This window comes from Myotis lucifugus, unplaced genomic scaffold (genome assembly GCF_000147115.1).
Source record: "Myotis lucifugus unplaced genomic scaffold, Myoluc2.0 scaffold_347, whole genome shotgun sequence".
Lineage (NCBI taxonomy): Eukaryota > Metazoa > Chordata > Mammalia > Chiroptera > Vespertilionidae > Myotis > Myotis lucifugus.
The window spans coordinates 361427-380548 of NW_005871395.1; the positions used below are offsets into that span (position 1 = coordinate 361427).

Here is a 19122-nt window from a genome sequence, read left to right on the forward strand (position 1 = left end):
GGAACAAATAGGGAACAAGTGTTGGATTCTACCCAAAAAAGAAAAAAAGAAAAAAGAAAAAAAGGGCTGACACATAGGAACACACTCTGAACACTGCGCTTCGGAGCTGTGGGTCAGCCATGCTGGCTCAGGGGTCCCAGACAACACAACATGCAAGTAAGACCACTGACCTACGCCACCCAGAAATACATTCTATAGTTCATAGGAAGTGGGCAGAGAAGAAATATACCATGATTTCAGAGAAGTTGGTATTTTCTCACCTTTTCGAAGCTCTTAAGTGTAACTTCATATATAAGCTCAGCATTAGGTTCAATGCCAAATTTAGGCTTCCCTGCCTCTCCAAAACCATATCTGAAATGGAGAGTAGAAAAATAAAACTTTATAAGAATTGGCGTATTTCCAGGCACTTCCTTTGGTACTTTGTGGCATCACATGAGCGCAGAGCTAGCATCTGCAAACTACACAGACCGGAGACCCTGAGGACAAGCCAGATGCTGATCAGAAGACCTGCCAGGTGCCCCTGCGGCTTCAGGAACCAGGCCAGACTGAGCCTCCTTCCTTCTTCACATCCCCGTGCAATTGCAACACCTGTTCTCCCCGGGACAGCTTGCTTAATGTGGCCTTAATGTCACTGCCCTTTTCTCTGCTTGATTTTCTATCGAGTTCTTTTGATAAAACAGCCTTCATTTGGCTATTAGACCCTCCCCGAGGCCTCACCAGCAGGAGGGCGAGAAGACAGCCCTGTTGTCACAGTGCTGTGCCCACAGCGCTGTGCATTAGAGGCTTTAAGAAGCTTTCAACTCTGAAGTGCTGTCTCCATCAAACAGCACCACTTCCAGCAGATGAACGGGAGGGAAGGCTCACATAGCAGGGGGAAAAATACATTTTCACAGTATTTATTCAATAGTTTTAAAGAGCACACTAGAAAACACAAGTGACATAACTAATATACCACCAAAAAGAACAGCCCTAGCAAGTTCTAACCCCCATAAAAGACATACTTTCCCCCTGGCTGGTGTGGCTCAGTTGGTTGAACGTCCCGTATACTGAGGGGTTGCGGATTTGATCCCTGGTCAGGGTGCATGCAGGAGGCAAACGATTGATGTTTCTCTCTCTCCCGCTCTAAAAATCAATGAAAACATACTTGGAAAAAAAGAAAGAGAGAGAAAGCAATATTCTTACAGGTCTGTGGCTCTTACTTTAAATGCTACAACTTTTAGCCAAAATCTATCTGGACAAAATCACTGCAGACATATAAATTTGATTTTCAGATCACATTAATAAATACAAGGCATTTGGGGAGGACACATCTGCCAGAATGAAGTGCTGACGGAGCTTTGTCTGTCTGGTTCAATGGTCTCTCCGGGTTTCGAACAACACCCAGCATATTAGGAAAGCATGCACTGGAATATATTCTGTTTTCATCTACTAGTATTTCAAGCCAGACTACTCTTTTATATATGGAAGAACATTGCGAAAACCTTAGTAAACCCAAATGTTCAGGCTATGGGTTGAAAGATGCCAAACCAGGTCGATGCCAATGAATTTTCTCTGGGGCAAAAGGACCAGAGTGGGAATATACAAATCCTGCTGCTTGCACTACTCTCTTTACCCCTTGCCTAAATTCCCGGAAGAAAATGATTACTCACTCACCTCCACTGTTACACAAGTAAATGAAAGCTGCAGCCAGAGCAAGGCCATGAGAGCTGGTAGGAATGGGGTGTGGTGGTCATAATAGCAGGGCAAAGGGTATCTTCAGCAAAGAAATAAGAGGACTTAATTGCCAGTGGCCAATTATAGGAGGTGGTGACCAGTTCTCTACCTGAGCTCTTAGACCTATGTAACTGCTATTGTGTTCCTGCCATCTGGTAAATAAAGAACATTCCGTAACTGCTGGGAACTGGGCTGGAGGGAGAGTCCTTGCTGAGCGTGTTTACCGACAGCATGTTATATTTGGAGCCCTGTGCTACACAGGTACAAATTCAACAGATGACCTGGCACGCGCCTCAGACCATTGGCTCTCAACAGGGGTAGATTTAATCCTCCCACCTCAGGGATATTTGGCAATGTCTGAAGATGGGTTTATCACACAGAGGAAGGGGGTATAGGCATCCAGTGGGTATAGGCCAGGGAAACTGGTGAACATCCTACTACTATGCACATGTCAGCCCCCACAACCAAGAAACTTCCAGCCCAAGATGTCAGTAGTGCCGAGGATGAGAAAAGCTGTCTTAGTGGAACTCACAAATAGAGGTCTCATGGTGGGCAGAGTGGGGGTAGGGTCAAGGGAGACACCAAATTGTCCTGGTTTTTATCAGTGGGATTAAGGAAGACTGGGGAAGGGCATTATTCCTATAACCTCTCCTAGGTTCAGATGAAGAGATTCTGTGGCGATGAATGTGGAGCCTGGGAGGAGCATTGAGTCTGACTGCCATGTTACACAGAAAGCTGTCTGCCTGACACTACACCAGCTTGGCAGGCTAGGACACCAGGCACAGAAACGCTTCTCCCTGAAGACAGACACCACAAATGGGATTCTAGGACTTAACCAACAGACAAGCTGGGCTACAGTAACAGAAGGAATTCGTTATTAATGTGTTTTTTTCTTCTTTTTCTTTTATTGTATCTATATGAGAATATGGATGTTAGTGGAACATATTTCACAATATATGTAATTCAAACCATCATGCTGTTTGCCTTAAACTTAATGTATGCCAATTATTTTTCAATAAAACTGGAAAAAATATACTTCTATTTGGTGAATTGGAAAGGCCACAAAGCAAACTTTAATAAATCCCAAATAAATAAAAATAAATAATAAATATAATATTCTTGGATCACAATTCAATAAAAATACATTTTTTAAATGTCAGAAGGAAAAAGTCCTCCTGGCTAGAGATGTTAAAATCTTAATCTTAAGAAAACTGTTGATGCAGGGGTACTTCAAATAAATATGATAATATGTGTAGAAAAGAATAACAAAGGAAATAGTATATGTCAGAATCTCTGAGATACACATAAAATGGTACCCAGGGGAGCATGCATAATATATATTTTTAAATATCCCAATTCTAATTTTACTCTTTTTGTATATTATTCATGTAACAATTTGTAGTACTTATTGATATACCTTTATATGTATTTGCTCCCACATGCATATACAAGTACATAAATATACAAATAAGCAGGGATTAATTTGCAGTCTTTAATTATAGTTTTTAAAAAAATATATTTTATTGATTTTCTACAGAGAGGAGGGGAAAGGGATAGAGAGTTAGAAACATCGATCAGCTCCTCCTGCACGCCCCCTCCTGGGGATGTGCCCGCAACCAAGGTACATGCCCTTGACCGGAATCGAACCTGGGATCCTTGAGTCCGCACGCCGATGCTCTATCCGCTGAGCCAAACCGGTCAGGGCTTTAATTATAGTTTTAAAATATAATTAAGTTAGTAATAAAGTAAAACAATGTAGATGACATTAATGTTCTTGAATAGTTGCCTGCAGACAGACAGCTGAGATACGAATAATGACTATTAATGACCATTAGCCTTTATGTGCATATAAGCACTTATGCCATAAGTTCTTACCAATTGCTGCCTTTTTATAGACAAAGAAACTGAGGCTCAGAGAGAAGTGCTTCTTGAGAGTCACACAAAGAGGAGTGTAGAGCCGGGATTTAAATTCAGACTCTGTGTGTTCCCAGAAAATGGTTTAGTTTTTGACCCAGACTGCCTTGTTTTTGTTTGGGGTTGGTGCAGGACAGAAACATAATGAAAAAGTTAAAACTAGCCACCCTTACTCTAAAATGAAAAAGTTGAATATTCACAGTATTTAAAACAATATACAAGATACTGTCCTGATGAGAAGAGAGAAAATAGGTTCTTTGGAAGTGTTTTATAAACTTCTTATGGAAACACCCCGTCAAATAGTCTATCGGAATGGAGGAGAAGGTATGCCCTGGAAATCTTTAGAGAAGTCACTATAGGTGACAGGAAGTAACACAGAGCACGTATTTGCAACAGCCACATTACAACACTCAAGTGCCACTGCACTGGTGCACAGGCCTGGTGCGTGGGGTTTTCTACATACGGGGATAATGCCACGCAGTGCACGTGTAAACAGTCTCCTTTTGCACAGCAGGCCTTTAAGTAACTCAACATACTGACATCTTGAAGAGAAAAATAACAACATATTCCTTTTGAGGGGTTTATCTGTGTCAGGCACTTAGTGCTAAGTTCTTTACATGCATTATCTTATTTAGTTCTCCACAACTTTATGAGATTTTGTTTCTCTCTGCCATTAAACTTGAGACATCTGCCTCTACAAGTGCCTTGTCAGCCAGTTTAAAATATAACAAATGGATCCAAATGATATCATATGCTTACAGTGTATAAAGAACTTATCCTCTAGGAACTGAAATCTGAAAAGATACATGGGACATAAATAACACTCTTTATAGAAATCTAGAACTACTGTAATTTTGGAATGCCAGATTAAAAAACATTAGATATTATTTAGATATGGGGGAGAAAACCTTTTCCAGGCATTGCTTGATTTTAAAAAATTCATTATAGAAAGAAAGAAATAGGTTCACCTGAGGGTGAACTATAAATATTACGTAAATATAAATAAAAGACACTGAAGTGGGAATCCAGTAGTGGAGAAAGGAATATGACAGAGGAAAAGAAGGTATTAAATAAAAGGTGCCCCCAGTGAAAGCTGTAACAAGGTTCAAGGTGGTGAGCATTTTGGAAGGGTTTTCAAGTGAGTAGTGGCACGGTTAAAACATCACTTGAGAAATAGGATCATGGCCCAAGTGTTAGGGCAAAGGTAAATATGCCACTGATTACTACTGAGGCTGCACAAAGGCAAGCGATTGTACAACAGGCGCAATATTACCTACTGGTAAGTCTATTTCATCAAGATTCTTAATTTCTCAAAATCCTACTGACTGAAACCCAAAGAGCCAGAGAGGGAGTAGACATGAGATAAGCAGATGCACTTACAGGCAAACAGAATCAAAATACCCTGGTTTCTCTCAAGGGCCCATTTCTCAAGATAGTAGGGTTGGGTCCATGGTATAATTTTAGATCTAAAAATAATACCAAACATGTTTTCACAAGAGAGACTGTTAGTGTCTGATAGTTCTAAGCTTGGAAGTGCTAATGGGTCTCCTTATGATGGAAAAAATTTAGGCAAAAATGAGTCATCTCCGCTGCCTTTAGGTCCAGGAAGAGCACTTGTTTTTTTTTCAGGGACTCTGTATAAGAACAGGTGGCACAAATTCAAGTGGTAATAAGTCATCCAAATGCTGCTTCTACTTCTAACCCACCATGTTTTACTGCCTCATTTGGAGAAAAGGGAACAGGGGGCAAGAGGATCACATGAGAAGTCCCAATAGCTTCCTGTCTTGGCAATATGGCAAGCAAAACAAATACACAAAAAAGCAAAACTTGTCTGCCAGTCCTATTAACACACATCAATAAAGTAAACAGGTCCATAAACCTTGGTTATATAAGGCCCAGTAATTCACTCCATCACTAACTATAACTTGATTTAATTGTTTCTGTTAGCATTAACTTCACCGAAAATATCAAATGTTGACCGAACAAGCAAGCATATCCCTGTTCTTTAGACAATGTCACTGTGCACTGAACTGGTATGCTGCTTACCGTGGTCCAAGACATAAAATACATTGTTCTTCCCGCTGCATTTTCTCCAGGGCTTTGTCAATTCCGATTGGAATGTCGTGGTCTTCTCCTTCGCCAACAATGAAAACCACATCTCTGCAATCAAACATCCTTTCGCCACAGCGGCCTTCCAGGTGGACTGAGGGAGAGGAGACAGGCAGTCAACCAAGCTGTTCCTTAGGACTGGCGAACTTAGGGAAGTGATAAATGAGTGTTTCCCCTTCTCACTTCATCTAGAGCAGAGGTTCTCAACCTGTGGGTCGAGACCCCTTTGGGGGTCGAACGACCCTTTCACAGGAGTCGCCTAAAACCATCGGAAAACACATATATAATTACATATTGTTTTGTGATTAATCACTATGCTTTAATTATGTTCAATTTGTAACAATGAAAATACATCCTGCATATCAGATATTTACATTACGATTCATAACAGTAGCAAAATTACAGTTATGAAGTAGCAATGAAAAGAATTTTATGAAAAACAAAAATAATAATTTTATGATTGGGGGTCACCACATCATGAGGAACTGTATTAAAGGGTTGCGGCATTAGAAAGGTTGAGAACCACTGATCTAGAGATATAATGGTATGTGTTGTGGAAGCTTAGTCTATTCATTCTGAAATTTAAGAGCAATCATGTTTCTTCCTGTTTTAAGCTTAAACTTCGAATTACTGATAACTATATCAATATGATAGCTTAGTGAATAATAAAAGTATGGAAAATAGGTTTAATTGAAACCGACTAAATGGCAGAGGTTTCCTCAGAGGATCAAGAAATACTATATTAATGAATAATTATCAAAATGACACCAATTTAATATCAAATATGTAATGGCTTAAACATTTGGAACTGTACCTTGCTTTGGATACTAGGATGAAAAACTGAATGACCATTTCCCAAGGTGTACTGGTTAATAATGGCGGATTTTGTAATCAAAGAAAACACAATAATTTCAAGAGAAACATCAAAAGTGCTTTATTCAAAGTAATGTCCATCACTAGCTATACATTTCCCCCATCTTTCAGGTAATTTGTGGATACCGTCCCAATAGAACTTTTCTTGTTTTGAGGCAAACCATTCAGAGACCCAATTTTCCACTTCTTCGTATGTTTTGAAGTGCTGCTCAGAAAGTGCATATGCCATCGATCACAGCAAGTGGTAATCTGAAGGAGCAAGGTCTGGTGAATACGGCAGGTGGGTTAATACTTCCCAGGCAAGATCTTTTAACATGTCTTTAAATGGTTTTGAAGTGTGTGATGGTGCGACATCATGAAGCAAAATGACTTTGCCGTGTCTTCTGGCCCATTCTGGTCGTTTCACGATCAAAGTGTGGTTTAAATTGATTATTTGTTGTTGGTAGCATCAGTATTAACGGTTTCACCTGGTTTAAGAAGCTCATAATACACCACACCTTCCTGATTCGACCAAACGCAGAGCATTGTCTTCTTTCCGATGCGATTTGGCCTTGCAGTCGATGTTGATGGTTGACCTGGATCAACCCATGATTTTGTGCGTTTGGGATTCTCAAAATAAATCCACTTTTCATCGCCAGTCACAATTTGATGCAAAAATGACTTTCTTTCATGCTGTTGAAGCAACATTTTACTGATGACTTTTCAGTTTTCCATTTGTCTTTCGTTCAGTTGATGTGGCACCCATTTTTCTGCATTTAAAATCTTTCCCATTGCTTGTAAACAAAAGGAAATTGTTTGCTGAGCAACGTTTAATCTTTCTGCAAGTTGTTTTTGAGTTTGACATGCATCTTCATCCCATAATGCTTGAAATTGTTGGTCTTCAAACTTTTTCGGTTGACCTGGATGTTCTTTGTCTTTCACATCGAAATCATCACTTTTAAAGTGTTTAAACCAGCGTTTACAGTATCTTGATATGGAGCATGTTCACCATAAGCTTCCCGAAGTATACAGTAGCTTTCAGTAGCACTTTTCTTCAAAATAAAGTAATGAATTAAAACTTTCCGCAAATCCTCTTTTTTTGGCATGAAATTTGACATTTTTAAAAATTTTTTTAAAAAATATATTTTATTGATTTTTTATAGAGAGGAAGGGAGAGGGATAGAGAGTTAGAAACATCGATGAGAGAGAAACATCAATCAGCTGGCTCCTGCACACTCCCCACTGGGGATGTGCCCGCAACCAAGGTACATGTCCTTGACCGGAATCGAACCTGGGACCCTTGAGTCCGCAGGCCGACGCTCTATCAGCTGAGCCAAACCAGTTAGGGCGAAATTCGACATTTTTAAGTGTAAAAATATCTATGATGTCAACACCTTCAGCAAATTTGACATATGAAGTTTTGAAGCTTGCTGTCAATACAACAAAACAGCATACAAATCAAATCGAATATATACCAACATATGCATACTCCATCTACTGAAAAAAATCTGCATTATTAACCGGTACACTTGGTATATACTAGAGGTCCGGTGCACAAAATTTGTGCAGGGGGGGGGGGGTTGTCCCTTAGCCTGGCCTGCACCCTCTCGCAATCTGGGACCCTTCAGGTAGGGTCCGTAGGCCTGGCCAGCGATCAGGGCCTATTGGGGTTCTCCTTCCCCCAGATGCTGGCAGCTGGACCCACCTCTGCCGCTGCCACTGCTTGCCATCTGTGGGGTGTGATCGCTTTGGCTGGCTTGGGCCTCCCTCTGTGGGGCGATCTATCATGGGGCCACCAGATCAATCACCCTGCAGAGGGAGGCCCCGCCCACCTGCTGCCAGCCTGGTAGCCTAGGCCTCCCTCTTTGGGGCAATTGATCACGGGGCTCCGTGATCGATCATCCAACAGAGGGAGGTCCCGCCCACCTGGCCAGGGCTCTGCGCTCAATCGCCGCACAGAAGATGGCCTGGGCCTCCCTCTTTGGGGTGATCACGAAGCCCCCTCCCATTGATCGCCCCACTGGCTGGTGGTCTGGGCCTCCCTCTAGGGCAATCAATTGCGGAGTCCCCCCATTGATCGCCCCGCAGAGGGTGGCCTCGGCCTCCCTTTGCAGGGCGATGGTGGGGCACCCTGACCAATCGCACTGCACCAGCCTTGGCTGGCCTGGTGCCAGTGTATATAATAGTGTGGTTGTCCGGAAGGTCATCCAGACAGTCGTTCTGTTGTTTGGTCATTAAGTCGATTTGCATATTACATTCTTATTATTATAGATATATCTATATATATATAAAAGCCTAAGTGACCATTCGACTGGTAGCTATGATGCACACTGACCACCAGGGTGCAGACGCTCTGACCAGTAGGTTAGCTTGCTACTGGGGTCTGGCCGATGGGGACTGGGTGAGACAGGCCGGACACGCCTTGGAGCCCTCCAGCGGATCCTCCCCAGCCGGCGAACCTCCCACGGTACCTCCCTGGCCCCAATTGTGCACCAGTGAGGACCCTTGGCCTGCCTGAGCCCTCTTGCAATCCAGGACCCTTCGGGGAATGTCCGCAGGCCAGGCCAAGGGACCCCACCGGTGCACGAATCTGTGCACCAGGCCTCTAGTATTTGAATAAAAATGGAAAACACAATGGCAACATCATCAACAACTAACATAGCCATATCCCTTGGTGGAGAAATAAATGTAAAGTGTGACAATCAGTAAGTACTCTACTATACCATCACAAACCAAATTACTTAACCATTGCCTCTAAAATGTTAAGCTGAAGAGGTCAATTTCTTGGGGCCCAATTCCCCACTCCACTCACACACTCAGCTCGTTTTGAGGGTAATTTTATATTAGACAAGGGGCTTTTATGGTTTTTCCAAGACAAAATAAGAAAAATGCATGTATTTTTTTCTTAATCGATTAGACTCCCCCCCCGCCCCGCCCCAGGATAAGCAATACTCTCAAACTTTCAACTACTTTTTTTTTTTAATAGTAAGGGTTATTCATTCCTTACCATTTAGATCTTTGACTCAATAAGAAAAAATCAATTGCTTGTATTATTGCACAACAATATAATATCTTGTCTTTCATAAGAAAATTCTTTATTCCTACTTCTGTAATCTAATGGCCCAGATTAAAATGTAACGATTTCCTAAAATGCTTACTTTTTTTTTTACTGGTTGCTCTACTGTACATCAATAACTTGCTTTAGAGACTTAAAAAAAAATCACTCATTCTGTTATAGTCATTCCATGAAACAACTATTTTCCAAATACAAATTTAATTCCAACTTACTCTATTTTTGAACTACATGATTTCAGGTCCTGTGAAGCTCTAAAATTCTATGGTTCTGTGACCCAATAATATAACTCTCAATATAGGCCACAAATCAGTTTCAAAGGTAATTCCCATAGTTAATCATTTGATCAGTTACTTTTTAGCCTGGGCCTGAGAAATGAGAGAAACCCTGAAGACACCAGTTCCATTGACACGAGGAGCCACAATGTCTCATGGACATTTATGCCTTTCTAATTCACTAGGATTAATAGCATCCTGATTTGTTCCCACTGCAGACTTAGGATGGAGTCGAAGCTTGGCCAACTAGAAAAGGTTTGACTTTCAGGGTACAGCTGGCATATAGGAATTTTGCTCTTTGTCCCATACTCATAAATGCTGATGGTGCTATTCCACAAACTTTTGGAACGCTCTAGATCAGTGGTTCTCAACCTTCTGGCCCTTTAAATACAGTTCCTCATGTTGTGACCCAACCATAAAATTATTTTCGTTGCTACTTCATAACTGTAATGTTGCTACTGTTATGAATCGTAATGTAAATATCTGATATGCAGGATGGTCTTAGGCGACCCGTGAAAGGGTCGTTCGACCGCCAAAGGGGTCGCGACCCACAGGTTGAGAACCGCTGCTCTAGATAAAACGTAATCAACTTGCAACACATTGAAAGTTCTTTTGAATTGGAAAATATCTGAAAAATAAATTCAACTTTATTATTTTCAAATGTATACATATACTAGAAGTATAGATATTTTTACTAGAGTAAATGCTGATGTTTCTAAAGTTGAGGGTTCTGAAAAGTTTGCGTTAAATATTTTTAAATCTGCCCAAGAAATTGAATTTAGATGAATGTGATGACACTTTTCCTGACAGATTTGCTGAGTGAGCAGTGAGGTTCAGCCCCCGTGTACTGTGGGATTCTTCAAGTATTGAGATACCTTAGTAGCTCACAACTGAGTTGACAAATCTTTTTGTCTGAGGTTTATTGTTAGAAGTATCTTCCTCCCTAAAGGAGAGTACATTTGTGGGGGAGGAAACTATCAGTACATTCATTGTGGTTTTTGGTTGATCAAGTTTAAATGTGTTTTCAAAACAGGAAACGCAGAGACTGCAAGGACTCCTGCCTGTGTGTCACGTCCCAGGCCTGGTTTGGGGCTCGATGCATGTATTAGATATAAAAATTTCACAAATAACTCCAGAAGTTCTCCTTACATGTGATATCTGATGATATTAGGAAAAAAAGATTGGCTACTAATAAACATGTTGGGAAAGGTAAGTGAAGCAAACAAACAAAAAAAGACAAGTTCAAGTCAAATGATAGTGAAGGCATAATTAAGAAAGCAAAAACAAAAAAAACCCACATTCATTGCAGCTGGCCTAAGACAATAAATGATAGAACCAATGTTTGTTTCTGGTAAATCGCACTCTTCTAAGTTGGACCTGAGCAAGCACTACATATAGTACCATAAAATCTAAAACTGATAAACTATCTGTGTGTGCCCCCTTGTCCCCCAGTTTGTATGTATATATAAAACCACCATCTTTAATACTGATGCTATCTGGGATGTTAGATAAGAGGAGGTATTATAGCCTCAGAGAGTATATAGCCCATTGATTCTTTACATCTACAAGTAGCAAAGGCTATGGCTCCTTAACTGGCTTCTAAACTTGGAACACTGGTGTGACACGGACTCACACACCACCTCCGAGCCACAGCAGCCACACAAATGTGTGCCTATGGCTATAGTAGGGGCCCCTTTTGTGGTGACAGAGGCAGACATGCCTATCTCCTACAGAGCCAGTAACTATTTTTTAAATTGTCTCAACAATTGCTACTAAGGACTACTCTGGCAGCTCTGGCTGTGGAGGACCTGCGGTTGCTTCTGACCTTGCATTTCTTAATGCAAATACTCACTTAATAAATATTTAATAATAACCACCATGACTCACTGGGAGCGCAGCCCCTAGGGCTCAGGAGGTCTGTTGCTAATTCCAACCAGTATAATTTATGGGAAGTAAACGATCTATGACGTGCCCAAAGAGAAGAAAAGTACATACAGGATGCTTCTACTTAGGATTTTTTTGGTAGGGAAGAAATACACAAGTTAAAAAGGGACAACATTTTCTTTTGTCTTAAAGTCTATGCAACTTAAAGGAGGGTGGGGGAGGGGGGAAGGTCCTCCAATCCCCCCAAAGTCAAACCAAACCAAATTACTCCAGTTTAGCTATGCAATCCGAGCTGTAACCACATCAAGTGAGCCCCGTCTGCTGCAAAACATCACTTAAGCTGGAGCTCTGACTTATTGTTCTCTGACTGCCCTGGAGCAATTTTGTTTTGAAGAGCACAGAACACCCTGTTCTGAATGTGGCTGGCACATGAACTCAATGTGCTGACAGCAATTTGTACTCTGATTAAACCGTGTGTGTGTGTGTGTGTGTGTGTGTGTGTGTGTGTGTGTACTGTAGTAACAAAAACTGGAATGCAAAAACTGTATAATTTGTATTTTAGGAAGCAAAAGTGAGAAAGGCTCCACAACCCAAAAATAAAGTGCTGTAAACGCTCCAGCCTAAAGACGCAGCTCTGGTGAGTGTCTGTTTTCCCTTTTCTAATTATAGTTGTTGGTGTCTGATAGCTTTGCACTCATTCCCAAAACAATTACTGGGTCATGGGGATCTAAATGGGAATGTTGTAATAGCATTACCACTAGACAAGATGGGTCATTTGGCCAGAGAAAACCAGGTTGTGGCAGGTTACTCCCACTTGCCAACGTTTTTTTCTCTGCTGCCTAATTCATGCCAAATGAGCTTCTCTCTGCCTGTGTCTCCTGCCTAATAGAGCAAGAGCATCCAAGAGACAAGGGGACCTTAACAACCCTGTGAAAAGGCAAATGAGGAAGCAGAGATGGATTTCTAGAGTTAGGAGAGCATATTTAATCACTGATTAGAAGAGAAACTGTTCCCACCAGGCATGGTGGTCAATTTGGGGGCAAACTGCCTCCTTTCTTCCTCTGCACCATTTCGTACTATTCGAGATGAACAAATGCCTCTGCAAGTTTGCTTATGAAACTGAGGGACAGGTCCTAACTGACAGCAGGCTTGGAAGCTGGCTACTTGAATAGAATAACATTTATACAGATGACATATATCTTAGTCTAAACAGGAAGCATACTCATAGCAATACATTCTACACCAACACAAATCCTCACCACTCTACACAGGTTAGCACTTTAATCAGACCTGGGTTCCAGTCCCAGTTTGCCATTTAACAACTGTGGCTTTGGGCAAGTTCATTTAAATTGTCTGACTCAGTTTCTTCATGCATAGCATGGGGGAAAGGATATTAGCTAACTCATAATTGTTGCGAGGATTCAATTAAATACTGAATAAAGCTTCTAGCCCCATACCTGGCATTCATTCATATGTTGGGGTGTCTACTGTGTGAAAACACTGTTACATATGAATACACAAAGATAAGCTCAATTAATGTTAGCTGCAATTAGTGGCAAATTATACCAGATAAAACATACTTTAGAAGTTGGTAAAGGAAACCAGTTAATGCAGTGGTTCTCAACCTTCCTAATACCGCGACCCTTTAATACAGTTCCTCATATTGTGGTGACCCCCAATTTCATTGTTACAAATTGAACATAATTAAAGCACAGTGATTAATCACAAAAACAATATGTAATTACATATGTGTTTTCCGATGGTCTTAGGCGACCCCTATGAAAGGGTCGCGACCCACAGGTTGAGAACCACTGAGTTAATGGCTCCACAGAGAAAGCTGTTAAATTGTGAATAAAACTTAAAAGTAGGCAAAGGCAATGTCTTATGCTTCTTTTGTACCTCACCGTGCCCAATACACAGTTCAGGGCCACAAAGAAAATATTTTTTTAATGATTAATCTGAAAACGGAACAGTAGGGAAAATGGTAGTACTTTTCACTCATTTATAGGAATTTTCCTTTTTGATATATTAGTCAGTACTCCTATTTTTAATAAATTCCAAGAGCTATTTAAATTCTTTACTTATATGGAGCTTTTGTCTTTTAATATTATTCTAAAGTAAATGATCCATTGGCTGGATTTTTTAGTAACAAAAAAAGACTATTTTCTACTAAGATTTTACTCTACCTTAAGACTTAAAGATACCTTTTTTTAGAAGGAGCTATATAAATCCAAAATATTTGAAAGAATAAATACTGTCCATTTTAGACCAAGTGTCATAGTACATTATTTTGTGAAAACATAAAAGAAAATGGTTTCAAGAATTTTCTCTCTCCTACTGGACAAAATTTGGCAGGACATTGATACTTGAAAAGTAAGTAAAAAACAAAACTAAAAAAGAACTCATAGCTCTTATCAGGTCTCAAGATAGGCACATAAAACCATTCCTCTATTTTCAATTTTTGGTGCTATTTTGTTTTTGGTGTTTTATTTACAAAGACTACAGAGCTAGATTTTGTTCTCATTTTAACCTTGTGAGAATCCTATCCCTATTTTTTGTAATCACTGATGATTTGTTTTATTCCTACCATCTTATTTTAGGTTTTCTATATAAATTTTGTTATTTTTCTTTTATTACTTTTGCTAGATTTATACAATTTTTCTTGATCCTCTACTTCCCTACTCCCTATTGGGTGGATGTGTAAGTTCTACATGCTATTCTTACTAGTATCTAGCATTAATTTTATTTTAATCTGGCCTTACTGGCTTCAGCCTGGGAGCAAAAGCCAGTCAGACCCTAAGTAGGAATTCTCAATCCTTGGCTGCAAACTAAAATCACCAGGGGAGTTAAAAACAAACAAACGAACAAACAAAAAAACAACCACCCCCAAACAACACACACACACACACTTGTGCCTGAGGAGTTCCATCCTTTGGGGTTTGAATCTTTTGTTTAACTGGTTTGGGCTGAAGCTTGGGCATCAGAATTTTAAAAGCTCCCCAGGTAATTCTAAATTCAGCCAAAGAACTACTCCGTTAGAGGTTTACTGGCCCAGCTGTTCCATATTGTTTTATAACAACCCTGAGGATTGCCCCATAGCCTGCTTCGGCTCCCTCACACCAGCTGCCTGTGGGCTTGGAGTTCTGCCCAAGCTTGTTGAGAAGAACGGCATGTACCTCTACAGAGGTCTTCTCTACACCTGTTTTGGGTTGAGTTTCCCAACCCTAGTTTCCATCAGTCCAGTTTCATCTAGTTTACATATTCCAGAATTTTCCTAATTTCTGATTCACTTCTTGTATTCTTCCTGGATTCCAGCACTAACTAATGTGGATTTCTTCCTCTTTTTTTGCAATAATTCCTCCTCTCTCACTTCAGTGGGATTTGGAGAGGAAAAGGAGGTGAGAGGAAAGGGTACTCCAACAATCTGAATCCCGAAAACCACTCTTGAAATTTTCACATTTGAAAATTACTGCCCATTGTCTGCATTCTTTGCATGTGAATGTGGTTGAAAGCACTGTGAGGCACCAGGCAAGAGAGCCACATCCAGCCAGCACCTCCATGTACCAGCCACAAGCACTGAATTTAACAAAGCAGAAGATGGGAGAGACCAGGAGTTGGGAGAAGAGCTGGTGGCTATTTAGAGCAGTGATTCCCAAAGTGGGCGCTACCGCCCCCCGGTGGGAGCTGCAGCGATCCAGGGGGGCGGTGATGGCCACAGGTGCATTGGGGGGCGATGAGTAACTGCTATTAAAATTAAAAAAAAATTAATTTCCAGGGGCTGAGTAATATTTTTTCTGGAAAGGGGGCGGTAGGCCAAATAAGTTTGGGAACCACTGATTTAGAGCCTGAGGTCAGTCAGACTGGATTTTCTGTGAAAGCAAAGCTTAAAAGTAACAATGTAGTCACTACTGGCAATTAAACTAAAGTGCCATGACTAACAGTCATCATAACAATGTCAATTAGAATACGTTAGAACACAGTGACTATTTTAAAATGGAAAAAGGACAGCATTGAATAAAAATTACAAGATTGTCATCTTAATTGAGGTAAGAAAAACACACTGGAATAGTGATTGTTAATATACTGAAAATGATTTTCTACCATTCCTATAACTTTTATAAACATTTAGAATCTTATCAAAGAATGTTTAGGGCTAGTGGGACCATAGGAACCAAGAGGTCTACCTGCCTGCATCATTGTATAGGAAGGAAGCTGAAGCTCAGAGAGGCAAGATCCAGAGAGAGCCAGCTGAAGCCAGAATCCTATCTCCTGACTCCTGGTCTAGGGATTTCTCCAACATACATCTGAGCTCTTCTTCATTTAGTCTAAATCTTATTGTGAATGATAACTATCTAAACACTTCAATTGCAATAGTACAATAATAGTATTTTTAGTATTTCCAATTTTAGAACAACTAATTTGGACTAATTTGCCAGACTCATAAAAATGAAATATGGGTTCAAAGTAATATTTGAAAATAAACTATTCTAGTTTACAGTTTTAAATGAACGCTTTATTTTCAAATGGAACTTTTATAATAGTTTATGTTGCCATCCTTGTTTAGTGATTTGATTTTTTTTTTCTGAATGGAAGTAGTCCTGTTTTCTCACACTTCTTTTTGAAGTAGTTCAGCTCAATAAATGGCATCTTTCCAACATTTATACATGCAAAATGCATTTTCTGAGTAAGGCTCTGTCGGTGATGCTGGAAACAGGATGAAGAAGCTTCTAGTCAAGCACTCACTGTGTACTGAGGAAATGGGCAAATGCTGGTTGCAATGTTAACTGATGAGCAGTACTCAGTGGTGTACACAATGTGCTCTGGGAGGAAGAATGACCAGTCATCCAAGACCTCAGTAGTATCCTCACTCTCAACTTGGCAAATGAAAAATAGAATAGTCTCAGGTCACTCAATAAATGGCAAAGCAGACCTTGAACCCAGGTCTCCTGATGTAGAACAGAATGAACACTCTCATCCAATTCTGATCAAACTTAAATGATGAACTGTTTATCTTGATGACAGCCAAGGACATGGGTTGGAAAGGCCTGAAGGGCATTACAATCTATTGCTCTGTTTAATAACTCCGTACCGGCAATTTAGAAAACTTCTTACTTTTCTTAGGATAATAAATCTTACCGTACAAGGTTATTGTGAGGAACATGTAAATAAACATATATGGCAACTAATACAGTTGTTAGCACACCAAGGAGTCCACAGAGTAAGAATTCCCTGATGGGTGGGATATTCTTTTGTTCATTTTGTGAGTCTGGAATAGTACCTGGTACATACATGTTAAGTAAATATTTACTAAATGGAAGCATTATTCAACAAATGTCAAATTTAAACTATTGTTGATATATATTCACTATATTTATTTCTATAAACAAAGTTTTAAAAAGATATCTCCATTTCACCCACATAAATGGAACTCAACTGTTAAGGACTATTTTGCTCTCACATCTGCTTACTTTCTACTGTGGCTCCCTCGTTTGGGTTTGAATAGCCTTCTCCTTTCTGTTTGATTCTTCGGATAATGCCTCCATCTTCAAATAAATCCTCTCCTTTGAAATCAAGGAGCTCAATCTAGAAAGAAGAAAGAAATTTGGCTGAGAAAAGATCAAACAAAGCTAATTTAATATACTTAAAGGGAAGGGCAACCAATTCTTTCATTTTACAAAAATAAAACTGTTTATATTTATCTATGCATCTTAGTTATTGGAAGAGTGGGAAAACAAGAACATTGCACTTTTCAATACCTGGAAAGAACCTTCATGTAATGATAATGTCTGGGACCACATCCTGTGGGGAGCAGAGTAAAGACAGACAGGAAATACTAGGAAAAATGCCTGATGGGCAAAAAGCCAGAACTACAAAGTGCTGGCCGAAAACCATTTTGTCTGACTTGAGACACCACCACTTTTCCATCCCAGATTCATGGAATCCTCTTCCTAAAATGTAAGAATGAATCCTATGAAACCAGGCCTGTATTTTACCTAGTTACACTGTTTCAGACATTTATTTCCCCCCTCAATTTTAAAATCAAGTTTGGTCAAATGCAAGTTTGGTCAAATGCGTGTAACTCAACACACAATCAATAACATGTTATCACCCCTACTGTGTCTAATGAGATGTTATGAAAATGCCTTAGAATTTGATTTAGGCCCTTGCTGGTGTGCTCATTGGTTAGAGCATCAGCCTGCGCCTTGAAGTGTCACAAGTTTGATTCCTAGTCAAGGGCACATACCTGGGTTGCAGGTTTGATCCCCGGTCCTGGTCAGGGCACATGTGCGGTGGCAACTAATCGATGTGTATTTCTGACATCGATGTGTCTCTCTTTCTCCCCCCCACTTCCATCCCTCCTTTTCTCTCTCTCTAAAAATCAATGGAAAAAAATTGATTTTTAGAGAGAGTGAAATCCTTATCTTCGGGTAAGGATTAAACTAAATAAATACAAAAACCAAAAACTTGATTTACGCATATGTCAACATTTATTTCCCACATTTCCATCCTATCTTCTGGTCAATTTTAGTATGTCATACTCACACTACTGACCAGAACCTTTATTGCTAAGCCTGATCGCTTGTTTATTTGGATATGATCTTTTTGTGCCAGAGACACATTTCTAAGAAAGCACTGGCACACACCCCTTGGATTTGTGGGAAACAATTCAAAAAGTCAAGCTGCAGAAGAAATAAATTGGATCTCATTCTCAATCGCAAGCTCAGCTCCTCGTTCTACTGCCTGCTGCTTTAGAACCAGCACTACAGCAGAGCAGATGCTAACAAGGCAGCATCACACACATACTTGCCTCAAAAAAGAGAGTTGCATTCGAGGGAATTTTGGGGACACTGCCAGCGGAGCCATATGCATATTCTGGTTTGCACAGTAAATGACACACCTCTCCTTTCTTCATGGTAGCCACTCCAATGTCCCATGCCCTGATAACTTGGCCTAAGAGAAAGAAAAAAGTGAGGGTCTGAAACTGCAGTTACGTGAGGTATTAAGTTGGTTTGCTGATGTGAGGCTTAGCACAAGTGACTCCATTTTGGACCAGTTGTCTCTCCTTTTTAACAAAAGCTATATATTTTTTTACATATTTTAAAAAAGTAACTGTCATTAACACAAAAGTTGAAACAAATTTCCAATTCTTTACACTACATACTCAGGTAGGAAGGGTTACAAAAGAACTCAGTAAAAGCTACACACTGAGAAATAAATTTATTTTTAAAAAATTTTAGTTTTATTGACTTCGGAGAGGGAGAGGGAGAGGGAGAGGGAGAGGGAGACGGGGGGGGGGGGGGG

At 40.2% G+C, this 19122-nt stretch overlaps 1 protein-coding gene and 2 long non-coding RNA genes across 10 annotated transcripts in view; 2 read left to right on the forward strand and 1 right to left on the reverse strand.

Moving 5' to 3' along the window:
* Positions 1 to 19122, reverse strand: part of FKBP5 (FK506 binding protein 5) — a 109313-nt gene that overhangs the window by 12950 nt on the left and 77241 nt on the right. For 6 of the 7 annotated variants that reach the window (XM_014466593.2, XM_006101245.3, XM_014466592.2 and 3 more), the window contains 4 exons: positions 18629 to 18771; positions 17289 to 17403; positions 5674 to 5830; positions 261 to 351 (listed from right to left, as the gene is read on the reverse strand). In XM_014466593.2, the coding sequence (XP_014322079.1) occupies positions 261 to 351; positions 5674 to 5830; positions 17289 to 17403; positions 18629 to 18771 (506 nt within the window). The remainder of the gene's footprint in view (positions 1 to 260; positions 352 to 5673; positions 5831 to 17288; positions 17404 to 18628; positions 18772 to 19122) is intronic. The other variant, XM_023764752.1, reaches the window with a different exon arrangement.
* LOC106699245 lies at positions 1897 to 2748 on the forward strand. The gene is made up of 2 exons (XR_002832238.1): positions 1897 to 1974; positions 2369 to 2748. It is a non-coding gene; the product is annotated as an uncharacterized LOC106699245 (long non-coding RNA).
* Positions 11802 to 19122, forward strand: part of LOC106699244 — a 24737-nt gene continuing 17416 nt past the window's right edge. The window contains exon 1 of one of the 2 annotated variants that reach the window (XR_002832237.1): positions 11802 to 12457. This is a non-coding gene — a long non-coding RNA (uncharacterized LOC106699244). The remainder of the gene's footprint in view (positions 12458 to 19122) is intronic. The other variant, XR_002832236.1, reaches the window with a different exon arrangement.